Source organism: Sinohyriopsis cumingii, chromosome 12 (assembly GCF_028554795.1).
Source record: "Sinohyriopsis cumingii isolate HCF-2022 chromosome 12, ASM2855479v2, whole genome shotgun sequence".
Taxonomy (NCBI): domain Eukaryota; kingdom Metazoa; phylum Mollusca; class Bivalvia; order Unionida; family Unionidae; genus Sinohyriopsis; species Sinohyriopsis cumingii.
In genome coordinates this window covers 128,034,023-128,057,621 of record NC_142972.1, presented here as the reverse complement: position 1 = coordinate 128,057,621, position 23,599 = coordinate 128,034,023, and the positions used below count along the sequence as shown (strand labels likewise).

Genomic DNA, 23,599 nt, shown 5'->3' with positions numbered 1-23,599 from the left:
GGCGATTTTTTTGGCGACAGCTTTTTAAAAGCCAGGACCATCCCTGCTGAAGCATTAAAATATCTGCTTGTTCCTCTAGGTGTAGATAGGGTTAAACATTATCAGAACCTTGGCTAGCAAAGGCAATTCATGAGTATCAATAAGTTTTTCAAGACAGCCTCTCTGATGACCATAATGGACAGGCAAGTAGCATCATTTTCATTCAGAGCCAACTAGAAGTCTACTGGCAAAAACCCAATGTCAATACAACTTTCCATTCTGAAGAAGTGGTGACAAGATTTCAAGATGGTTGAATTGGTGGACATCAGATAGGCACTATTTTAATTTAAGACCAAATAGACATTCTGGCCAATGAACAGAAAAGCTAAAATTCTAAGATGAATGCTTTATCATCATTGCAGCATGATGTCCAATCATTAGAACTCCCATGCTCATGCACAGGTACAATACAAAGTTAATACTAACAAAGATGCATACAGTTATACAGGAATATAAACAGCACCCAATATATTAAATTTTAGCATAAACTAATCGTAAAATATGGATCAATAAGGATGCAGAACAAGATACATTTGCCAAATTTCATGACTTTAGGTGGGACTCAACATAAAAAAAATACCCATGTCATCATTGGTTTAAGGTGTAACAGAAGATAAAGTATGTCACACAGTTTCTTTTGCTGAACAAGTCTGGTAGAGATGTATACTGTCATGGACTGCATGAACAGTGCTTGAGAAAATATCAAATGAAAACTTTGAGCCAATGAAGCTTAAAATTTGGACTGTGATAACTGACTTCCGCAAGGACGCAGTAGTACTCAAGATCAATCCTCTCGTAGAGTTTAATTATTACAGATAGGAGAGCATGCATGCTGCATTAAAAAGTTCATGTGATAATTTAAAAACGTAATGTTAAGCCAGTAAAATGCGACTCTTAACTTGTATGAGAAATGTATACAACCATCCTGTTTAATAATTCAATCAGTAATCAGTAAATGCATGAAATATGGTCAAAATGCTTAATTTTAAAGTACTGTATCTTCTTACAATGTTTCACATTTCCGGGTGCACAGTACCAAACAGAAGAAAAATTTGGTCACAAGATGCCAATGGGTATCCGGGTAATGGGGTATCCACCCATTGATAGTAACAAGATGGGTGGGTGGTTGTTCAATTTTGCCAAACAATTGACGTGTTCATTTGCAACCTCTACTAGATTTCACAAATTGTATGATAAAAAGTGTTACTTATAAAGCTCAAACTTGTCTCTACTGATGACAGTGAGGCCAAGAAAAGAGAGCTGGATGATATTTAAGATTACTAGACCAAAAAAGTTTACTGGATCAGACAACGAAGAATTCTTGAACTTTGTACAAGATGATTATAGGTAGTGACATTTATAGGATACTGCAAATTTTAACAAAATGTGGACTTAACTTCAGGTTTGTATGCATTTAATACAATTTCCCTTTGTTCCGGTACCCAGTAACCAATCATTAGAATTGACAGGTATCCAGTAGAAGTTTTCTAGAAATTTGATGGCTTTAGTCAAAAGCTACACCCAAACTAGAACACAGGCAAGTAAAATAAAGTGAACTGTTACCTTTGTTACAAGAGTGGTATTAATAGAAATGCATACAATGACCTAGTTTCATGATTGTGGCATGACTGAACTTTAAATATGCTTCAGTGACCTCCTATTGTAATGCGTGTGTAGTACTTGTAAAGATGTGTCCCTTCACCAGGTTTTATGATTCTTAATACTTAATTTCTATTACAAGTGATCCAGGAGAAGCAGTGATAGCGAGATTCTCAAAAAATGCCATTGTGGTGTCCATATAAAAAGTCAAGTCAGCACCGTTTTTATTTGCAACAAACTAGATATCTCAAATCTTTCAGTGAAAATCCCATGCTTATATATGACTATGCATTCAAGATAAATACTGATAAGATGTTCATGACAGATGGCCAACTAAATGACAGACAACTCCACCAATCTAGAACATCTCCTGGTTTCAACTGTGCCTGGATTTCTCTGAGACAGAAAAAATGCACTGGTGTATGCAAATTGTGCAACAGTGTCAATATTGGATCTCATCTATACATGTTTTTGAAAATTCCCCTGGCAATAGTCAGAAAAGAGCTAAATTACACTGAATATTAAGGCAGTGAGACATCAACCCCCCATCATAGAAATCAGGGTCAACAACTTTGTCTATAAGAATCCAATAAATCATAATATGGGGTAGAACACACTGTAGGTCCCAACATACCACTAGCCTGATGGAGTGAAAATCCAGTTAACTATTGTCAGACAATATTTACACACAAAAAAATACCTACCTCCAAATCCACCACCACCACCTCTTCCTCTAGCACCGCCTCTGTAGTTGTTATAGCTGCCTCTACCTCCCCCTCCACGATAACCTCCCCTGCCCCTGTAGCCTCGTCTTGTGTCCGAGATACCAAATGTTTCAACATTAAGCTTCTTTTCTTCTCGCCAACTGGTTCTTGTACTTCTCCTATCAAAATTATAACTCAAAAGTTGAAGTTCATAGAAATACAAGTTTTTTCCAAATACAATTCCTTAATTCTTAAATTCATGAATTGGAGAATTGGTCATTTAGTTTCCAAAGAGGGACAGTTCTAATTGTGTCTTTAAATGCAAGGTGTGAGCAAGCACAAGATCCATGAAAACTAGTACCTTACAAAAAAAAAAAAGTTAAATTCTGCATATACTGTGATGTGTTCCTAATGTACACAACATTAAGAGCACAGATTGGCAGCAATAACTACCACCATCATCCCTGCCTATCGCCTTGATGTAACCTAACATCCCCACTCAGTCAACATTCTTTGATGACCTCCATCTCTGAAAACCAATGATGTGAGTTATCAATTTAGTTAACTAATTACAACATCAGTATGTTAGTTTCACCTCCATAAAAAGGGGAGAAATTAAAAACAATAGTAATATGGATCTGTAATTACCCATGAATAATTCAATGCATGGTCATTCATGCTACATGTTATTCTTTGCTATGGTTTCATTATTTATCATAGAACTTTTCAATATTAGAACTGATGAAAATGAAACATTTTCTTGTGATAAATATTTTCTATCAGTTTCATATAACATCCATCTATTAAAAGTGATAATACCTCAATACTATCACACATTTTATGTTATTTCCTCACACGTAAAATATATGTACTTTTGATGGAATTGTCATGCCACAGCCCCCATTAAAATATTCACATTAATGTGCCATTTGTAAAGATAGTTTGCACGTGGTTTTAGACCTCAATGTATTACTTGCAATATGTAACAACTATAATCTGTAGGTGACAGTGTACAAGTGGTAAATATAGTTGAATTCTACTGAGGTGATTAGATTTTCATTAAAAAAATATTGGACTGAATGACCTACAGATAAATGTGAAGTAATAGCTAGTGGCATTGCAGGTCTCTCCTATCCTGTGATGCTACAGATGGTAACGACCTCTGAAAAGCATCCCACCTTAGGTGGTGCAGCCCACTAAATGTTCTTGCTTAGTCCAGCAAGACCTTAGGTTGCATTCTTGCAGAGGTGAAGCTACATGGAGAATGATATTGACATTTTTGCCACAACCTCAAGTAGGCAATGAAAACAATGATTAAACCTTCAAGTGAAGAGATATTACAAGAGGTGACTGTCACTAGGATTTAAGCTTTAAATTCCGATGCCTCCATGTCCTTTACTGGGAGATAAGCCTGTGTCACAGTCTGAGTCCTGGAGGTGGAGTGGTGTGAGACATATTGGGCGAAGCAGGGGAATGCACCTGATAGGTGGAGGCAGAGACAGGGGACTCTGGAACATTGCTTGGCAGACTCCATGTTCCTGGAAAATGTCTGTGCCAGTTCCTTTACAGATTGTCTCAATCAGATCTTGTTCCAGAAGTCCTCTCCAGACTGGAGATAATCTTAGATTCCACAGCTCCTGAGGACTTTAACCTCCACAGTATGTACATTTTGTTTAAAACCAATGGTGACCTTTGTAATGGACATCAGTAAAAATGAAGCCTTTAATATATTGATAAAGCTTGGCATGACAAGCCAATTGATCAGACAGGGCCTTTATATATCAACATGGCCTTTCTAACAACCTATCCAGCTGAAGCTCACGCTCAATTAGCGTGTTGCTGTTGTTGTTGTAGGGTTTAATGCCATTTTTCAGCACAAGATAGGCTATACATGGCGGCCAGTACAAAATGGAGGAGGAAGAACCTGGAAAAACCCCGGAAAGAACCACTAACCCACAAGAAGCTACTGGCAAGCTTTCTCACATACTCACATTGGCCAAACCTGAGACTTGAACTTGCACAGACAGGTGAGATGGCAACGATCTGTAATGGTGAGCGCTTAGACCACTCGGCCACTAGTAGCATGTTGCAGCAAAATGGTTACCACTGACCTACCCTCAACTAAATGGATTTCTTCCTTCAACATTATGGAACAAAACCTATTAGCAAACAGGTAAGTGGGTTAGGGTCTCAACTTGGCCAATGTGGATGTAAGAGAAAGCTTGCAAATAGCATCCCTAAGGTAATGGTCACCATGTAAAACCTATCATGTGCTGAAAAATAGCATTAAATCCAAAACAATGAACCAACCTCCACCCAGATGCTTCATACAACATACAAAAAGATGATTCAGGCTTATTCTATATCCCCACGCCCTCAAAGGAGTCGGGTAGGGCAAGGACAAAAGTCTGATACCTAGTCAACAGTAGATAAAATCCAGTTACTATTGCCTGGTTACTGGGTGACAGTGCCCTGTCAAGTGATGAGGACCTTCTTGTGGACCTCAATTCAGCCAATGATTGAGGTCCTGGCACTAGGGTACAGGTTGACCCCAGCAATCTGAAGATGAATGAACTTTTGCTTCTACTGGAAAGGCTGGATCTGCTCACCCTAGATACTGACAGGATTTTATCTAAAGGGTGGAACTCCCATTTGCCATAAAAATAAGGGGAATAGAAAAAACGGGGAGAATGAAACAGCCATAGTTCAATATTATCCAACAATTCAATAACCATCTCTTCTTCCTGCTCTACCCTGTTGGAGCTATATTAAATCAATCTTTCAAAGCTGTCACCTCTAGTTCTGAAAGCATTAATCCGTTGAGTGTTTCTGAACTTAATCTGTTCCTCAGCTATTTATGAATACTGTTCTGTGCTGAGACCACCTTTCTGTGTGCTGTCTGAAGGCAGCTAGCATTGTCAGCTTAACAAGTTGGGAAAACAGTTCTTTATGGTTATGTACAACTTTCCACAGCTTATAGGTATTGTCTTTGGATACTTCTGCTCCAAAACATGTTTTTCACGAACATAACCTCTGACAAAGTTTCATTTTCTTTAATCGGTGATTTGCAGACTATTATGTCCAATTTCTTTCTTATTTGCTCCGTAATGATGTATCAGGATTTTAAACTCATCAATGCCAGTGTCCTTTTTAACATTTTGACCATATAAATATCTATACAGTTTAATTTTAGATTCTTATCCAAGGTTATGTGTGTGATTTGGATTGTTAATGCCACAAACATTTAGCATCATAACCTACCCAGTCACATTATCCTGACACCAGGTTGACCATGTCTAATGATGATTGCCCAACGAGACAGCTGCTAATACCACCGACCCATGAGAAGCTACTGGAAGGCTTTCTCTCGTACCAACGTTAGCCGAGCCTGAGACTCGAACTCACACAGACAGGTGAGATGTCTTGACATTTGTCAAGTGGCATTGATTTGTTCTTTTTTTCCTGATATAATTTGAAGTTGAAAAGATCCATCTGCTCTAATGATTTTCATCATGTTTACATCCACAGCTTGCACCAAAGCATTTTGCCATTTTCTTTAAAAATACAGATGGGCCCACAAACTAACTAGCTTATCAATATAATGAATCTGTGAAGCATAGGTCAAATTTGATGAAACTGATCGGTTTTCTTGGAAATGAATCATATACAATTGCTATAAATAGCAAATAAGAAAGAACTCTTATGCTGTTCTTACATAATTCATCCTTTTAAGAATATTCTCTATTTTATACAAGTGGAATTAAAGAGGTGATAATAAAATTGACATCAGCAAATTTGAATAAGTTTATTTTAATTTTGTATTGTACCAAAGCCTGCATAAAACATCATTTGGTGAGAAAGAAAAAAAACTGGCAGTGATTACACCTAAATCATAATTGTTGGCACATATGTGTATGACACGAATTACCAGAAAAGACTGGGATGGACCAAAACAAACTTTTCTGATTATAACAGAAACTGGTCTAATGTTGCACACTACCATAATGACAGGAATAGACCAAAAACACACTCAAGTTGTATGCTGGTAAGTGATATGTTAAAAATTACCAGAAAGACTTGAAAATACTCACATATGACTTCAACTTCAAAAATTTCTTTTGGTTTATTATTATGTTAACGAAAGATTACAATTTTTGAATACAGAAGCAGGATTCGTGAGCAGGCTTGGCAATTCAGGATATTCTTACCAAATTTGGGACAATAAGCATCTATACTTTAAGGGTTATCAGTTAAATAAAAATTCAATACTGCATGGAATGCATTATACGCACAACTTTAAACTAATCAGATGTGTGTTCTCATGCATCATTGATCTCCAAGTGTGTGAAATTGTACAAATTCTGCTTGATTCCGGCATTCATGCAGCATCACTGGCCCACAGGTGCTGGTAATTTTTGCAATTGATAAGTGCCACCAATTTCTTCCTGGACTGATAGGGGTTCACTGGGGAAGAGAAGAAGGGAGCCTTGTTCTTTCTCTTGCTACAAAAGTGGGTACTCTCTGCCAGATCCCACACCTCATCTGACTACATGGCACAGAAAGGACATAATGCAAATGCACTTGGCACATGCAAATTTAGTGGGATGAGTATATCAAATTGCTTTATTAGCATGTCTTGGCAAAATTTGTGTGCCTGAAGAAAAATTTGGCAACATAAGAAAAAATTAAAATCTAATCAACACCCAGAGAGAACACAAAACCAAAAATTTGATTTCGCTAGTAAACATAGTGGAGTTACTTGAAAATAGCAGCAACAGAAAAGAGAAAATTCTGCTGCCAAGGAGAAATGATGTCTTTGATGGAAATTTCTTGGAGTTTTCATTAGCTGAAATCAACAGTAACTTTGAAATACCCACTGGAAAAAAGTAGGAGTGACAGTCACCTGAATGAAAAAGAGCCGAATGTGAACAGCTGCAGTTAATACCATCATAAATTAGCCTGCCAAAGTGAAAATCACAATCAAATGAGACTATCTCCTAAAACTCTTATCAAATAAACTCACTTCTTTTTTTTTTACAGGACAATTTTTGATACAGAATCATACCAAGTTTCAAGATACCCCATTGGGTCCAGGCATTAACTAATCAAAAGTGTAAATGGTGGATGACATGACCAGCCCACTCCTGTAGATATCCACCCAACCAACTTTATGTGGGGTGTATAATGAATGATCTGTTAAAGGGTTAAAACCCCATGTCATGCTGGTTGACATGTACTTACCCTTGTTCTCTTTCTGTTGTTTCGCAACTTATATTATCAAAGAAGGACTTGGTTTTGTCATAGAAAACTGGCTCTTCTTCATCTAGTCCATTTTCCTCATTCTCTCCATTCACTTTACTTTCATCTGCCAAAAAAAAATGGTATCCATAATCAATACGTTTAAGGCATGCAAGGCTAACTTTACCAGTTGTTACAAAAACAACCCAATTGGAGCTTTCCATTCTCAAATATAGTACCTCTGAAAACTACATATTCTCAAAGCTCAAATACTGTTTTCAGCTGTTTAAATTTTTTGAAGTCAAGAGCCTGGATTGAGCATTGAGAGATGTAAGAAATTTTAAGCAGCATTTGAGGCGACTTTATTAATTTCAAAAACAGGAGTGCCCTTTTTGTTTTAACCTTTCTCTCTCTTCATGGACACAGAATTCGTCGCAGATGACCAAAAATGAAAAGAAATGAAAGAGACCCTTCAATTAAATCTGAATTCTACCCACCTCAGTAGTAATTTGCATTGTAAAAAAATAAAATAAAAAATATGCACTTATTTTTCACTAGAAAAACAGGACAAAGAACCCAATGGTAAAAAAAAAACAGCAAAGAAATGCAGAAATATATTTTGTTTTAAAAAACAACCTAAATGTGAAACCACATCTCACTATATCTGTTGCTATAAAAGCAAGACAATAATGGTTTATTATGAACAATTACAGAAAGCAAGGAGGCAGTCCTGTGCTGCCACAGGATCAAAGTTCAATACCTAGATTATATGGAATGCCGACATCATTTCCTCCAAAACTGTGTGCAGTACACCTCAAAGTATGGGCTTGTATGGTTTCAGCAAAATTTTCTTAAACGATCACAAATTTTGTTTACCTTGATAAATCACAAACTACCTTATACTGCGGCAAACTGAACAACCTTCTCAAACTTTTTTCCTAAGAAATATATAAGCTTTGTTTAGTATGATAAAGCCTCTTTTTACACAGATTTTAAGGCTGTGTAACCAATAATGGCTACCTATCATATTGTTCTGCAGTCCAATATGGAATCAAATAACGATATCCTCTCTCTCTCTCTGCATACTTGTTTATAACCTGAATGGATTTTAGCTCTGCATTTAAATATCGCCAAAATATATCTAGAACAAAAATCAATAAAATACTGTTAATTCATCCCCCCCCCCACCAGATATTCAGATCTCAGAGGAAATGTCAGTATAAATGCAAATTCAAATGACTTTGAATTTTTGCTAATCAGACTGCAGCAGACAAAATAATAAAATTTTGAAAAGAAATTTATTAGTACACAAAAACTACTATCTGGCTCTTGTGTCATCTTATATATGTAGGTAACATTACTGGTGTTCAAATTTGCAAGGTAACAGCCTAATGGGCAAGTCCATAAAATTGAGTGAGGGATTCAATATATATAACTATTTATTGAATGCCTGCGTCTGGGTAGAATATGATAACCCAGTGCAAGCTAATTTGCTGACAAGGAGTCATGTTCAGATCATAAATTTTTATCTTTTGCAGTTTCTTTCCACAATACAAATATCAAGACATTTACTTAGCGTTTATATGCAGTCTTTCTTTTGATAGATATTTTCTTTCATGTTTTCAAGGTCCTTTCTATCTTTTATACAATAAAGTTAGTCTCGCATTTTTCTCATGCAGTAAATGTGACAATATGAATACATATTTTCTAAAACAAGTTCTGACAAATAAAGACTAAATATTAATAATTTAACTTGTCAGCTGTATTGAAATCATAATATTGGTATGTATCTGGGATTCACTTTCAAGTTAGTCTCCGAGAGGATTTAACTAAAAGCATGATTATGTTAGGAAAATATAGCATCTACTAGTGGTGTTTACAATATGATGTTTATGTTGCATATGTTGTTTACATAAATAGGTACTGGAGAATTCTTGTTTACATAAATAGGTACTGGAGACTTCTTGTTTACATAAATAGGTACTGGAGACCGATGCATACTGCTTGATAAGCATTTAAATGGACAATATCAAGAATTCTCAAATCATTCTCTAAGTCAGATTCTCAAATATGTCAATGCATTTCTCTGAGCTGAAGGTGAGGAGATAATTGTTAATTAAATAGACAAGAAATTGTTCAAAAATCCTACAGCTGTAATAAAAATTATTTTTTTTACATCCTTGCTTTGATTCACTTAAGAAAATGTAGCTACACCTCTATTTCAATAACTCACGCACAACGTGGTCCAAAAACATAGACCCCATACCAATGGTCCTCCCTAAAAAATCCAGTAGCCATCAAAAACACACAGGGGTGGGTGGGTTGTTGAAAGATTTAATCCTTGTTTCACAATTGTGTCGATAATATTTGTCAGAAAAGCACTATTTCTACTGAAGTGGTTCATCATTCTATATAAATTACATCTATTTTCAAAATCTTCAACAACTAAATGATTACTATTGTTCCCACTATTTTCAGCTACCATTGTGTGTATACGAAAACATTTGTGCATTATGACATGAAAACATTTGTGTATTATGTCACTGCTTTGTTTTGTTGATTAGTCTGGCTCCCGGATGGTATATCATAATGTAGTGCGAAGCAGGAGACCCAGAATAACTGTTGATGCATCACCATACAAGATTCCTTTTCTTTAAAAAAAAACCCAGTGACATTTATTTCTTAAGACTATTGTCTACGTCGAATCTCAATTAGTACAATACTGATGCCTTGATTTCATTACAAGTGATAGTTCAACTTCTAATCATCCTTAAGGATATATCAAGTGTCAATTTTGGAATTCTCTGAAGCATTATTTGCCAACAATGGTCCATATCTGTAAAACAATTCTTTTTTTATGAAGTATTCCTTTGGCTTGGTTGCCTTGCTATCTTTGATCACAGATATGAACAAGCAAGTTAATTTAAGGTAGTACATACACAATAACATTTAAAACAGTGTTCAATTAATCAACTGAACTGAGTTACCCAACATAACTACTGGGACCATGCTACATTGTAAGCATGTAAGAACTTGCATGCCTTTTAACTTTTTTTTTATTCCACCTATTTTATTGGATTAAAAAAAATGTGATACTACAAAGGCCAGCGTTTTAATTTATTGTAGCAATACAACAAATACTTCCGTTAAGTCAGATAGGTCCACATTTGATTAGGTTCTCAGAAAAACCCTCACAGATATGGATCAGTAGATTGATACATTTTACGTTTAAATACACACTGAATTTATGATAATTAAACTTAAAAGGAATGAAAAGATAGAACCAAAGCACAAATTGCACTTGACAATTTTTAAAAAAAAATTGATATTTATTTATTAAAGCAGTGCCTACACTAGGCATAAGTAACATTTCATTTTTCATTAATCAAAATTTCCAGGAATATCGTTATTTATGGCATACTAAGAATATCGTTTGGAAAGAAAATGTAACAAATTATACGACTTCCTATTAAAAGATGACAATTTCATAATGTTGATTAAAACTCAAGGTCCTACCTACCATTTTTGACCATAAATGACGGATATATATTAGTTTCCGTTACCAATTTTGATCACAGTTTTTGGTATTTTCTGGTTTAAAACTCAGGGTCCATGCCAAACCTGGTGTTATAAGAAGGTTTGCAAGTTATCAAACAAGTGGTGTATTCCCAAAATCTTTTCTAAGCTTTTGAGGGATGATCAATAGATGCATCTAAAATTACGCATGCTGCTCGTTTCTGAAGTTTATAAATCCTGACAAGCTCAGATTTAGCACAGTTTCCCCATACATTGAACAATAATCCATTGCTGGAAGAATATATGACTTATAGTATATATTTCGAGTTTCCATAGGTAAATATTTCTTGATTCTGCCAAGTAGGGCAATTTGGATGACAGTGTTTTACAAAGCTTATCAATATGGTCTTTCCATAATAAATTATCTATGGTCACAACTACAAGCTTTTCATGTTTTGAAATTTTCTAATGGATGATTATTTATTGCAAGAAACAGATCTGGGTTCCCTGACTTGTGTAGCTTTTGTGATGTCCCCAAAATCACGCATTTTGTTTTACCTTCATTAATTATAATCCTATTTTGCTGTGCCCAATTTTGGACTCTTAATAATGCCAACAACTGACGAGGAAAAAGTGTAATCCAAGTGAACAAAAAGAGCAATCCAAGCATAAAAAGAGTAGTCCACATATAACATGCTAACAATTCACTGACAAATGATTTATGTGACCCTCTGGTCTTTTAACATCCTTTACTGCTTCATGTTTTCATATGTAGCACTTTTAGCTTTAGAAAGCGACAGATTATCATGTTGCATTTCAAAACACTTTGTACTAGCCGAGACCATGAATGTTTTGCACACCAGTCGAGTACTAAGTACTGGGTTACTGAGCCTGGATCTGAATACAGTTTTATCTTTGTTAACAATACTGTCAGCATTAGAACGTAAAGAACCAACATACCTTTCATAACCTGATAAAGAAGAGGAAATTTATATCTTCCAGTGATTGGGTCTTTTAGCTGGGAAATAAGGTGCCATTGCACATCAACTCTATCTGCATTAAGTATATTCTCAGGTTGAATTCTCCTTCCAGATGATCTAAGGTAGACAAGGGCAGCAATAGAAAGGGATATCATTCGAAAAAGATTCTAACACTTTTAAAACTTTATGACTCTCATTTACATCAGCAACTGAAGCATTTAAAAGCACTTTATCTCCATATGGGAATTTCTGGAGCATGTAAATACAGGCTGTAGCATAATAATCTCTAACATTATCATAGAACTTCACAGCAAGAGCAGAACCGTGTTCTATGAATTCTCTTGCCTCTGCACCAATAGCAAGATCTTCATTATCTATCTTTTAAGAACTCAGTAAATAACACCTCTGCATTTATAACATTCATGTCCGCACTTGAGTTCCGCTGTAAATATTAAGTTACCTTAGTATTGGAGTTAGTAAGACAAGCTAATTCGATGTGTTTTTTTGTTTTCAAGTGTGTCTTCACATCAAATTTACCACCATGACCAATATTAAAACCGTTTCTGCACAGCATGCAATGGGCATGATGCTGCACTAGAATGGAATACTGCATTATGCATTCATGTATTTATCTTTGAATCTTTGGAGGATTCGATTTTTTTCTTTTTCTGATCCATCGGTGAAATTACTGGAAAAAATATTTGTGCTCTAACACACACATCAACCAGAATCCCTCTGAAGACTTGAATCATGTGCTTAAGACAACCCATACTGGGATTCTGCCATTTTAGTTTTCTATGAAACAAACATTTGTAAAACTTCCCTGATGAATGTAAGGTTAAATTACTGTAAATACCTGTTTCAGGGTCCAATGCACCAATCAAATTTAGTTGAGCTTAAGTATCCAGCAGTTTAAACATTTGCCTTCCTGAAACTGAATGTGCAGTTATGCGCTATGGTACATCTAATGGTAGTGCAAATTGTGTCACAACGACCACTTTAAAAGTTAAATAAAAATCGCATACTGCACAAGGTACTATTTTTATATGCATGACTTTGACACAATTTGTGGGAGTTCAGGTGCATCATTGCTTTGAAAGTATGGAAAATTCATAAAAATTTGGCGCACTTTTATGTCTTGGCATAATTTCTGACCCAAGATGTTTTACTTGCACAAGTAAAACCTCTAAGTGGGCTTAGATGCAATTTTCAAGATTTTCTGACAACCCATACCAGAAGTACTTTTCCCAACCAACCCTCCACTATGAAAATCAAAATAGTTTCGATCAACCTCCTTCAGAAGTTATTTAAAAGATCAGTCTTTGCGGGTGGGGATATATGTTTTACTGGAACAGCCCTTACAATCAATACAATTTTTTGACAAAAGTATCATTTTGCTGGTGTGAAGATGCTATTTAATCATACAGGTTGAACTATCCATCTCTCCTTTAATTCAACATGCCTTCAAAATACCCATTTCAAGAATTCTCAACCAACTTTTGCCTCCTTACAATATTGTTGCAAGAAAATTACCTAATGTGAGCTTTTTTCTCAATTCTCTCTCAAGCTCTTCCTTGTCGAACTGAGCATTGGCACTTTCAAAATCAAACTCCCCCTCAAACTTGAGTGTGGATTCCTGGGGGGGACGACTAGAATTGGGCCTTCCTCTGGCACTTGGTGGGCGCTGACCGCCCTGTCGGAATCCTCCCCGATCCCCTCCTGCACCTGCACCTACAGACCCACCTCCACCACGTGTTGATCCTCTATAGAAACCACCTGCATAAAAAATCGTATTATTCATAAGAATGACATTAAGAAAAGCAAAGGCACTTGAACCACATAAAGTGTTAAGCATTTATCAACGGAAAAATATAAAAGACTCGTGTGCAATAGAAGCATGATCTCAAATGCAGGGTTAAATCTAGAATCTAGTCAATTTGACATCATCACCCTTAAAGTTGAAGAAAGGGGAACCAATCTGGTTAAAGTGTAGGCCTCTCAATAGGGCATTAAAAAAGTTACCAAATATAACAGCAGAACAAGACTGAATTCTAATATGTAGAGCTTTCTTCATTAACTTTGAATCAATCAATTGTAATGCAGTTATGAAATAAAACAGTCTATTACTATGAGACTAAATACATAACTTGTCTAATGTCTGCTTATAAAGGGCAGTTTTTGACAGCCCAAGATTTATCAACATTGACCTTGACCTATTAATGAGATGAAGGTCTGTGCACATAAAAAATGCCATGCAATGTGATGACAATAGACAGATTTTTAGAGACAAATGACTGGCAATCAAATAGCTTGAAAAAAATAATCTTGCTAGAATTTATTTAAAAAAAGAACTAATTATACCTATTATACTTGTTGAAAAAAGAAAATAATGCCAGGACCCACAGAATCTAACAATATTCATCTGTGTATACGCATATCCCTCTTACAAATAAACCCATAAACACAGCAACATTGATATAACTGGAATAAATTAAAACAGATTTGATCTAATAAATGAACGAGTGATACGTTTTATCTTGGTTCAGTATAAAACAGGGTTTATCTCTCAGATTTTTCTATACAAGGGATGCCACTCTCTGTGTGGGTTTGATGTGCGAGTCTGTGCGTGTGGAGTTTTCATTACACAAATTTTGCTAAGTATGACAAACACACAGATTTGCACAATATTTGAAGTCAGTATAAGAAATCTTCTATTTGAAAATGCATGACTTCGGCTGCTTTGTCCACCCTTTCATTAACCATTAAGCAAAAAAATTTAAAAAAAAAAAAAATGCATTTTTGGTCAACCAACCATCCCCTTTTTTGTTGCCGATCCTAGCACATTCCCATCCACCCCTTCAATGTGCTACTGAAGCCGCTGTCCATACAGCAGATGTTATAAGGACATACAATCATACGCATTACTTGTTATTTGAACTCGCCATCAACATTTTCAAATATTCTATTCAGATTAAGTTTTTGGAAACACTGTCCATCTAACAAATTTGAATGTGACGATCAAACGTGCCAGAGGCATTACAGGTGTGTGGACCGATCTCACCTTGGATGAAATCAAGGCATTTTATGGAATTTTAATTTCTACCTGTCATATACCTGAAAGAAAGACTTGTGTTGATACTGGAATTATTCATGAGTACATCTAGGGTCATTTGAACAAGTTTTCAAAGAAGTAAATAGATAATTACTTGTATTTTACCTGTTGTGTTACCTGTTTGCACCTGTATTTTAACAGTTGTAATAGATATGCACATTTTAGTCAGTCATACAATTTGATTTTTAACCCTGATTTTGACACCTAATCCAGCCAGATATCTTTAAAATTGGCAAAGTTATGTTATTTCAAAATCCACAAATCATTTAACTTTACAACTCCAAAGTTACTTAGTGTTGAGGACTCTATGCCCCCAAAGTTACTTAGTGATGAAAGGGTTAACTCGGCTTCTTCTGCCTTCTGAACAGAGGAAGCATGTAGGCTGGCAATGTTAGCTTCAAGATGCAGCTTTTTGGCTTCAAGTTCTTCCACTTCATCCATGGCTAACTCCCATTTCTTTGCTCTTCCGATTTTCTCCTCATGTTCCTCCTCTGCTTTTCTCTTGCCTAGATAGGCATGGTACTTATGTCTTGCAGAGGAGGCATATGTCATCATTTCATTGCTAATGACGATTTCCAAAGGTCCACCTACTTTTCTCATTGTGTTAATAACTAGCCTTTAAGCTGAGGCTTTCTCTGCATAGGTTCTCAACAGATACCTGTTTGTGGACAGAAAACTCTCTCCACTGATGCCTGCCCATGTGACAACAACATTTTCTGGAGAACATTCCAAAGTTCAACATATTCCTATCTTTTGGATAGGACGGAATAAACCACTTCATCAAGGATGTCATCTGTTCTAGTGAAGCATTTCAAGGGACGATTGTCCGATTGGATTACTTCATCCACTAATATTCCATACTGAGTCAATATTAAATCGCATTGGGGCTCTACTCCTGCCTCACACATAATTCTGAGGACCCTTTGGAGCTTTGCTTCTCCCTTTTCCTTGCTGGACAATGCACAAAACGCCTTTCGTTTACAATTTTAATCATTTTCCAGCCATTCCTTGTATTTCTCTTGTTCAAGCCAGATACTGTTGAAAGAGCCAAGACCTGGCATTTTTAAACACGAGGCGAATCAAAACTGAAGATGTAAATTGACTGAACAAATTTTGAATCCTCAAGCGTGTTACTTTTGTGCACTTTCTATATAGAGCACTTGTACAATGTAACCATAATTCAACTGGCTGAACAGTCTTGTTAAAAAAATTATGAATTAGTGTAATGAACATATTGATTGGCCAAAACTGATGGGCTCGTCCAATCAAATTGAACAATTCATCAATAGCAAGAAGCCAGGAAAACAGACTACATCCGAATCTAACGACTGTAGCAGTTTTATTTGTGATTATAATAATAATAATAATAATTATAATTATAATAATAATAATGAGGACTTAAGTATAGCGCCTAATCTTTAGAAGCTCTAAGAGCTTTACATATATAATGATATGATTACGAAAAACAAACACCATGAAATTAGAAGAAAAAAAAACGTGCTGAAAATAGTTATAGTGCTAACCCTGTGATGAAGGATGTAGCCAGCTTGCTTTGATGAGGAGTGCATGTGTTACTGAAGTCACCACCAAGGCCAATTTTGGATGGCCAAACAAATGCTCATTTTTTATTGCGGCAGCAATGAAACTGAATGGGTCATCAAAAGAAAGAACCCAAAAAAACTTGACTATAGTTTGACTATTTCGCGGTTTGTTTGTACCCCCTACCCATTTCAATAACAAAAACATTTAATGTGATAAAAAGTGCACAGAACAAAGTCAATTTAATCATTGATTTATAATTGATAACCTGACTGTGACCAGAATGGCACTAAAATTGACATCCCCTGCACCTTTCATGCTTAATGGACTTTCCATACTAACATGGCACCATATTGAGTACACTGTGGGCTAGTTTATTTCCATCAGGCAACATAATGATGTAGTTCATCCTATTCTGGAACTGCCGGATAATTCCGTAAAATTACCATAACGTCAAGAGTCTGGAATTAAATCCCATTGCACACATGAACATAAAAATCAAACCGCTTGTTAAATCCATGTGAAAGGTAAATTTGTTGTTGTCATTCTTTTCCTTTGCTTGATTCGACATTGTAAATATCAGGAGCAGAAGACGTATGTATGTACATCTGTAGTCGTGCACACACCCCTTTGCTGAAAATGTACCTGTCCAGGAATTTGAAATTGATCTCGAGCATGTCTGTCTATTATATTGAAACTTCCGTTAAGCATGAAATATGCAGATGATGATGGTGTTAGAGTGACTCTATCACAGTCAGGTTAGAAATTATAAATCAATGAATGAATTGACTAAGTTCCTTTCACTTTTTACCATATTAAAGGTTTTCAAACAACTGGTTGATATAGTCAGACTATACATCCAAATCTAACAACCTTGGTCAATTTAGTTGTGAATATGAGAAATTAAAATTTTCTGTGTTTATTTCAATTTTCAAAGACTTTTAAAGGCCTCAGAGTAAGCTGCTCGATTTTCCCAAACTTTCAAGGCCTTGAAAATGCTACTTCATTTTCTCCAAACTCTCAAAGACCCTATGAACCCTAGTGTATATGTGTGCAGATATACACACACACACACACACACACAATCAATTTAATGGAATCTGTGACTTTCAAATTTGCAAAAATGACTAGGTTTTTATATTTTATGACTATAATGAAACAATAAGACTAGTTGACCAATGGTCTGTGGTCTTCACTTGAGCATGTTCTGAGGTGTAATTTCAGTTGGATAAGAAAACATTAAAGATCTTCCGAACTCATTTTAAAATGCATGTGGTGTTTTGTTACGGTGACAGACTTAATAAGGAGAACTAATTAATGATAATATTTAAAGATATGGTCTGTGAAGTCCTTTGTTCATTTGTTAATAAACACCAGTCAATACTGTAATTACAGTAAGATAGCTTATGCATATGGGCGCCCGCAGGATTTGTTTTACAAGGTGAATGGGACGGGGAGTCAGTCACAGCCAGGAGACTTAGTATAGTAAGCAGTCTGAAACTAAAGCTAATATTTACTAAGAGTTTTGAACGGAATCTTGTGACATATTTTCAGCTTCATTTGCACGATTAAACTTGTTGGAATTTATGTATATGTATATATATATATATGTGTATATATATATATATATATATATATATATATATATATATATATATATATATATATATATATATATATATATATATATATATTTGCAGTATGATTTCCGGGGGTCACGTGATCCCCATGACCTTTGATGCGGGCACCCATGCTTATGCATCAGTTGTAGTTTCTCACTAACAATTATAAATTTTTGTAAGAACAAAATGGTAGTACGCTATTTTTTCAATCTTTTTTTTTGCAAACATAAATCTTTTTAGTAGAAATTATGTTTGATAATTTAAATAATTATTAATAAAATAACTGGATTGTGTAAAAAAAATTAAAGGGTACGAAAAAATACATGAAATACATTAGTACCTTATATATACACGAAATATATATATAATTTAAAATATAAAAAAACCAACATCATCTGACCTCATTTTGAGACCAGTGCAATAGTAAACTCATCTTTCTATTTTAAGCCTTTTGCCATTGTAGCCACGGGACAAACAGCTGAAAAGCAAAAGCTGCACAAGCACAGTATTTAGGTCACAGTGTACTAATGTTGATATTCCCAAGTTACTTTCCCTTGGGTACATTTCACAAGTGTGCTTGAAATAGGGTACAAGTATTTACAGCAGAATGAACAAGGAATGAACTAATGATCAAACAGGCAAAATGCTACATCTCCTATTAACTATGGCTGGAGAGACAAAGCATTTCATGAAAAATAATTTGCTGATTTTTCCAAGGCATTTTATGTTTTCTTACTACTCAGCCTTAATAAATGTGCAATTCAAAATCACTATATCAATTGATTCTCAATTTGTTTCTAGTGTTTTCATGCCATTTTTATATTTTAACTTGTTGGAACATGTACACGTCATACCTCTAAAACCACCCCGACCCCTGGAATTCGTGCCAGATGACCTGTTTTGCTGCTGATAATTTTGAGATGGTTGGTGATTTGTTGCCTGCTGCTGATGTTGATGCTGCTGTTGGCCCGAGGTTGGCCGCCTACTTTCCCTTCTTTCTGAGTTACTGGACTGACTGGGAGGGGGTCTGTTCATTTCTGGACCATCAGGGCTGCCACTTGGAACTTGTGTACCTTGGTCTGAAGTGGGAGACTTTCTATTTGGTGGTGGTGTTCTTGATGCTGAAAAAACAGGACCTCGTTAAGAAATTATTTTATCATTATAGTAATCAATATCTAAATTTGGTAGATGAGCATCTACTATCTGGGATTTCAAGCATAAAGCATGGCCAGTGCAGTATGATATATGGAATATATGCTATTAAGAAATACCAAAACAGTGACGTAACATTTCTGAAAATATTAGTAATGTACACTTTAAATGTCTGATTACAAAAATAAAATTCTACTTTGCAAATTGACACAAACCTTAGAACAGCTTAAATTTTGTAAGTTATTTTATTAATCCTGACAGAAATCTGATGCATCTATACACCAATACATACATTAACCCTGAAAAGCATATTACAATGCATTTCAGACCAATACAAAATCAATTTATTAAAACTGACCTAAAATTCTTAATACATTAGTCATTATATTAAATCTACATTTTCACCATTGCTCCATTAATTGAATGACAAAATCACAACATTTTATTATACAGTGAAATCTGATCAAATATATATATATATATATATATATATATATATATGATATATAACAGCCGTTAGTGATGTGCAGTGTTGTCCACTGCTTTATAAGAAAAGTGGCTCTATGGGCCACCAGAGTCGATTTAAGTGGTCCAAGCAATATTTTCTGCTTGTTACATCACAACAATAATGAATATTTACATTAAGGTCTTCCAAAATATTGAATTAAATTTCATGGAAGCATTCCTCATTGATGCCAAGTTAGTTTAAAATATTTCTCATGTTCAAGACCAGACTGCATGTATGAACTGAAATCACATGGTGACTAATACTGTCATCTCTTGCTTCGTTCCAACTGCTACACAGTTGTAAAAAAAAAAAAAAAAAAAAAACATTTTTCATTGAATTCATTTTTCAGCTCATCTCATTAATTGCACTTCTTTTTTCTGTTGCATTTATTATGCTCAAATGGCCAAGATATCACTCCCAGTACCAGTATCAGATGCACAAGTAATGTTCTCATTTTCATCTTATCCATTTCAGTTCACATTTCCAACAGCCACTGAAGTGATAGCTATTGAATTTCTATTAAATCATCAGTTGTAATCCTTACTGATCTAAGCACACATCGTGATCAAGTTTGTGATGTCATCAGTTCCTTAGAAGTCACTCACTTGAAGGTTTATCATAATCCAATTGTGTGAAGTCATCAGTTCCTTAGAAGTCACTCACTCGAAGGTTTATCATAACCCAAGTGTGTGAAATCATCAGTTCCTTAGAAGTCACTCACTCGAAGGTTTATCATAATCCAAGTGTGTTAAGTCATCAGTTCCTTAGAAGTCACTCACTCGAAGGTTTATCATAACCCAAGGGTGTGAAGTCATCAGTTCCTTAGAAGTCACTCACTCGAAGGTTTATCATAACCCAAGGGTGTGAAGTCATCAGTTCCTTAGAAGTCACTCACTCGAAGGTTTATCATAACCCAAGGGTGTGAAGTCATCAGTTCCTTAGAAGTCACTCACTCGAAGGTTTATCATAATCTTAATGAGAACCTTTCTGCACTGTTCAAGCATTAAAGCCATACATTACATATTAATATAGATGATAATGACAGAGGTGATACCCATGAAACAACAGCTATGATAATGGAATAAATGTGTCGTGAGACGATCAAAACACACTACTGATGATGAGAAACAAGATTCCCAAGAGCTTTCAAAATTCATTATGTAATACAAAGCAATTTACCAATGAATCATATATATAGTGAAACCCCTCATAGCTTAAACCTCAGTATACATAGTTTCAAGAATTTTTTTCTACTTTAATACCCTATTTTTGCCTTATGGTTGGAGAGTTCCAAATTGAACATCTCAATCACACGAAGTGTTGCTTGACTGGAACCAAAAAACAAATGCCTTTGTGCTAGCTTGCCAAAGTTTGAAGGAAAATTATGAAAAAGTAGTGTGACCACCAGATGGCAGCTCGTGACATCATTCATAAAGCACACGCAACATGCAGCATTAGCCATAACCTTCATGGGCTTTGACATGAAAGAAAGCTCTCTTCATGAGAAACTAGTAAGCTCTCTTTACAGTTAGAACAATCCACGCAGAAAGGGTGACTGCCAAAATGTTGTGTTGACACACAAGAGCTATCAGGATGACCCAAGGCATGGCGATTCAGACTCCAAAAACAATCCCATCAGACAATGGAGTGACAAAAAAAACGAGTCTGCTATTCAGTTTTGATGCAAAAGAGTCACTACTGGTCTCTCCCAAAGTTCAAAAAAGGTTTCTCTATCAATGATTGGTCCAAGACCACCCTATAAGGATCACGTGGACATGTCTGATCTGGCTGTCACCAGAACACTTCTCTACCTTAGAATTTGGCAAACTTCAAGATTAATATCCTCCAAGGTTCCAGACATCCATGCAGAGAGAAGAAGCATGAGCATCTAAATTAAAAGTGAGGTATGCTACAGCTTACAAGTTCAAGGCCACAATGTTATGTCATTTTATGAGGCTGATACGCCCCTAGAAATAACGCCTGCATATCTACATTGTTGTAATGAAGGGTCAATTCTTCCAGAGAACAGTCCCTCAAGTACAACTTCAATATATCAGCTAGCCCCAAAACCTGTATTGACATTGATGGCTGGCTGGTGTCTGTTCTCACCTCTTCATAAAACTGAGCAACTGACAAAGAGAAGTGCAATGTACAACCAGATACTTGCCAATATTGTGGTCCAGAAGTTACGGCTGGTTAAATGGGAGCCTTTGGCAACACATAAAGAATATTTCAGTATCAAATTCAATGTGTGACATGTGGAATACCACAACCCTACTTCCTATAATGATGTCTTTCACGCATTTGTCCATTTGAAACATTTAGTTATTTTGGTCATTTAACAAGACAGGTAATTTAAAATATTCAGATATATTATGTATAGATGCTTGCTTCCCATGTTCAAGTGACAGTCGATTAAAAAACATGTACAGAAAGGAGTAAGGTTCCTTGGTATGAATCAGGATTCCAGGCAGAAACCAATCCTGATGTAACCACCAGCTCAGGTGCAGATGAAATCTGGATCTCGAGGGGCTCAAACTAGACAGTTGGTCTTTGAAGGGTCCCCCAGGTTGCTAGATGTAAGAACTGAAGATGATGTTTCCTTGGGGAACTACACATGCTACTGCATTAAGAGTACCCATGAGACAATTAAAGGGCAGAATCTGAGCGATTCTATCTGGAACCCTCCTTCAGCTGGTGAGGAAATTCATCCCCATGAAAATAAAATGCTAAGGATTAAGATCCTACTTCATTAGCTCAAGGATTAGATCCAGATAAGTTTGTCACCCTCTCTACTGTACCCTTCCAGGATTGTACACCTCCTCCCATAGCATTATCAATTTTGATTGTGAAAATAAATAGCGATCCTTGAATGAGGCAGATGGTCCCAGAAACAAAGCCAATGAACATCCTTTATTGTACAGACACCCACATTGTCTGTAGGTATGACCAAGCCTGTTAAATCTGGCTGTTGTGAATATGTAGACTTGGCAGGAAATGGTGCAACTTCCTAAAGCAGGATACCTCCCTCCTTTAGGAAGGACAAAAATCCATTCTTCCTGGGAAACCTAATTTTCAAGGCAATGAGATTCACAAGCCAAAAACAGCAAACAGATCATACACCTTCAGGTGGAAACCAGAGGATGAAGTGTGGAGCAAGGACAGACCACCCCTTTTGCTGTATAGCAGCCTCTTAGCCTGGAGAAAACTTCTGAGTAAACCCCTAAACCAGTGCTGAATGCTGGGTCAATAGAAGGTCTAATTTTGAAATGGAACCCATCCAGCTCTCCAAACTGGAGAGAATCCTGGTTTCTGCTGCACTCAAAGGCTTTGAATGCAGATTTTGGGGAAGGAGGCTGTCAAATAAAGTTTTCCTCCTCTACCACGTGCCACACAAGGGGACCCCTAATGGGAGAAAAGGCAAGATTCAACAATATATTTTGGAAGATTATTTGTGTCAATTCAGAATTGAAAGGGCATCAATATCTTGCTTCAACTCTTAAAGCAAGACGGAACTTTCCTGAATTTAATTTCCACACGTGAAGAAGACATAAAGATGGCACAGTCTTAGTCCTGTTCCTGCAAACAGA

At 35.9% G+C, this 23,599-nt stretch overlaps 1 protein-coding gene across 3 annotated transcripts in view; it reads right to left on the bottom strand.

The window, feature by feature from the left end:
• Positions 1 to 23,599, bottom strand: part of LOC149787435 (protein LSM14 homolog B-like) — a 61,576-nt gene that overhangs the window by 9,754 nt on the left and 28,223 nt on the right. For all 3 annotated transcript variants that reach the window (XM_089978050.1, XM_089978051.1, XM_089978052.1), the window contains 4 exons: positions 19,204 to 19,470; positions 13,610 to 13,852; positions 7,584 to 7,707; positions 2,343 to 2,521 (listed from right to left, as the gene is read on the bottom strand). In XM_089978050.1, the coding sequence (XP_089834176.1) occupies positions 2,343 to 2,521; positions 7,584 to 7,707; positions 13,610 to 13,852; positions 19,204 to 19,470 (813 nt within the window). The remainder of the gene's footprint in view (positions 1 to 2,342; positions 2,522 to 7,583; positions 7,708 to 13,609; positions 13,853 to 19,203; positions 19,471 to 23,599) is intronic.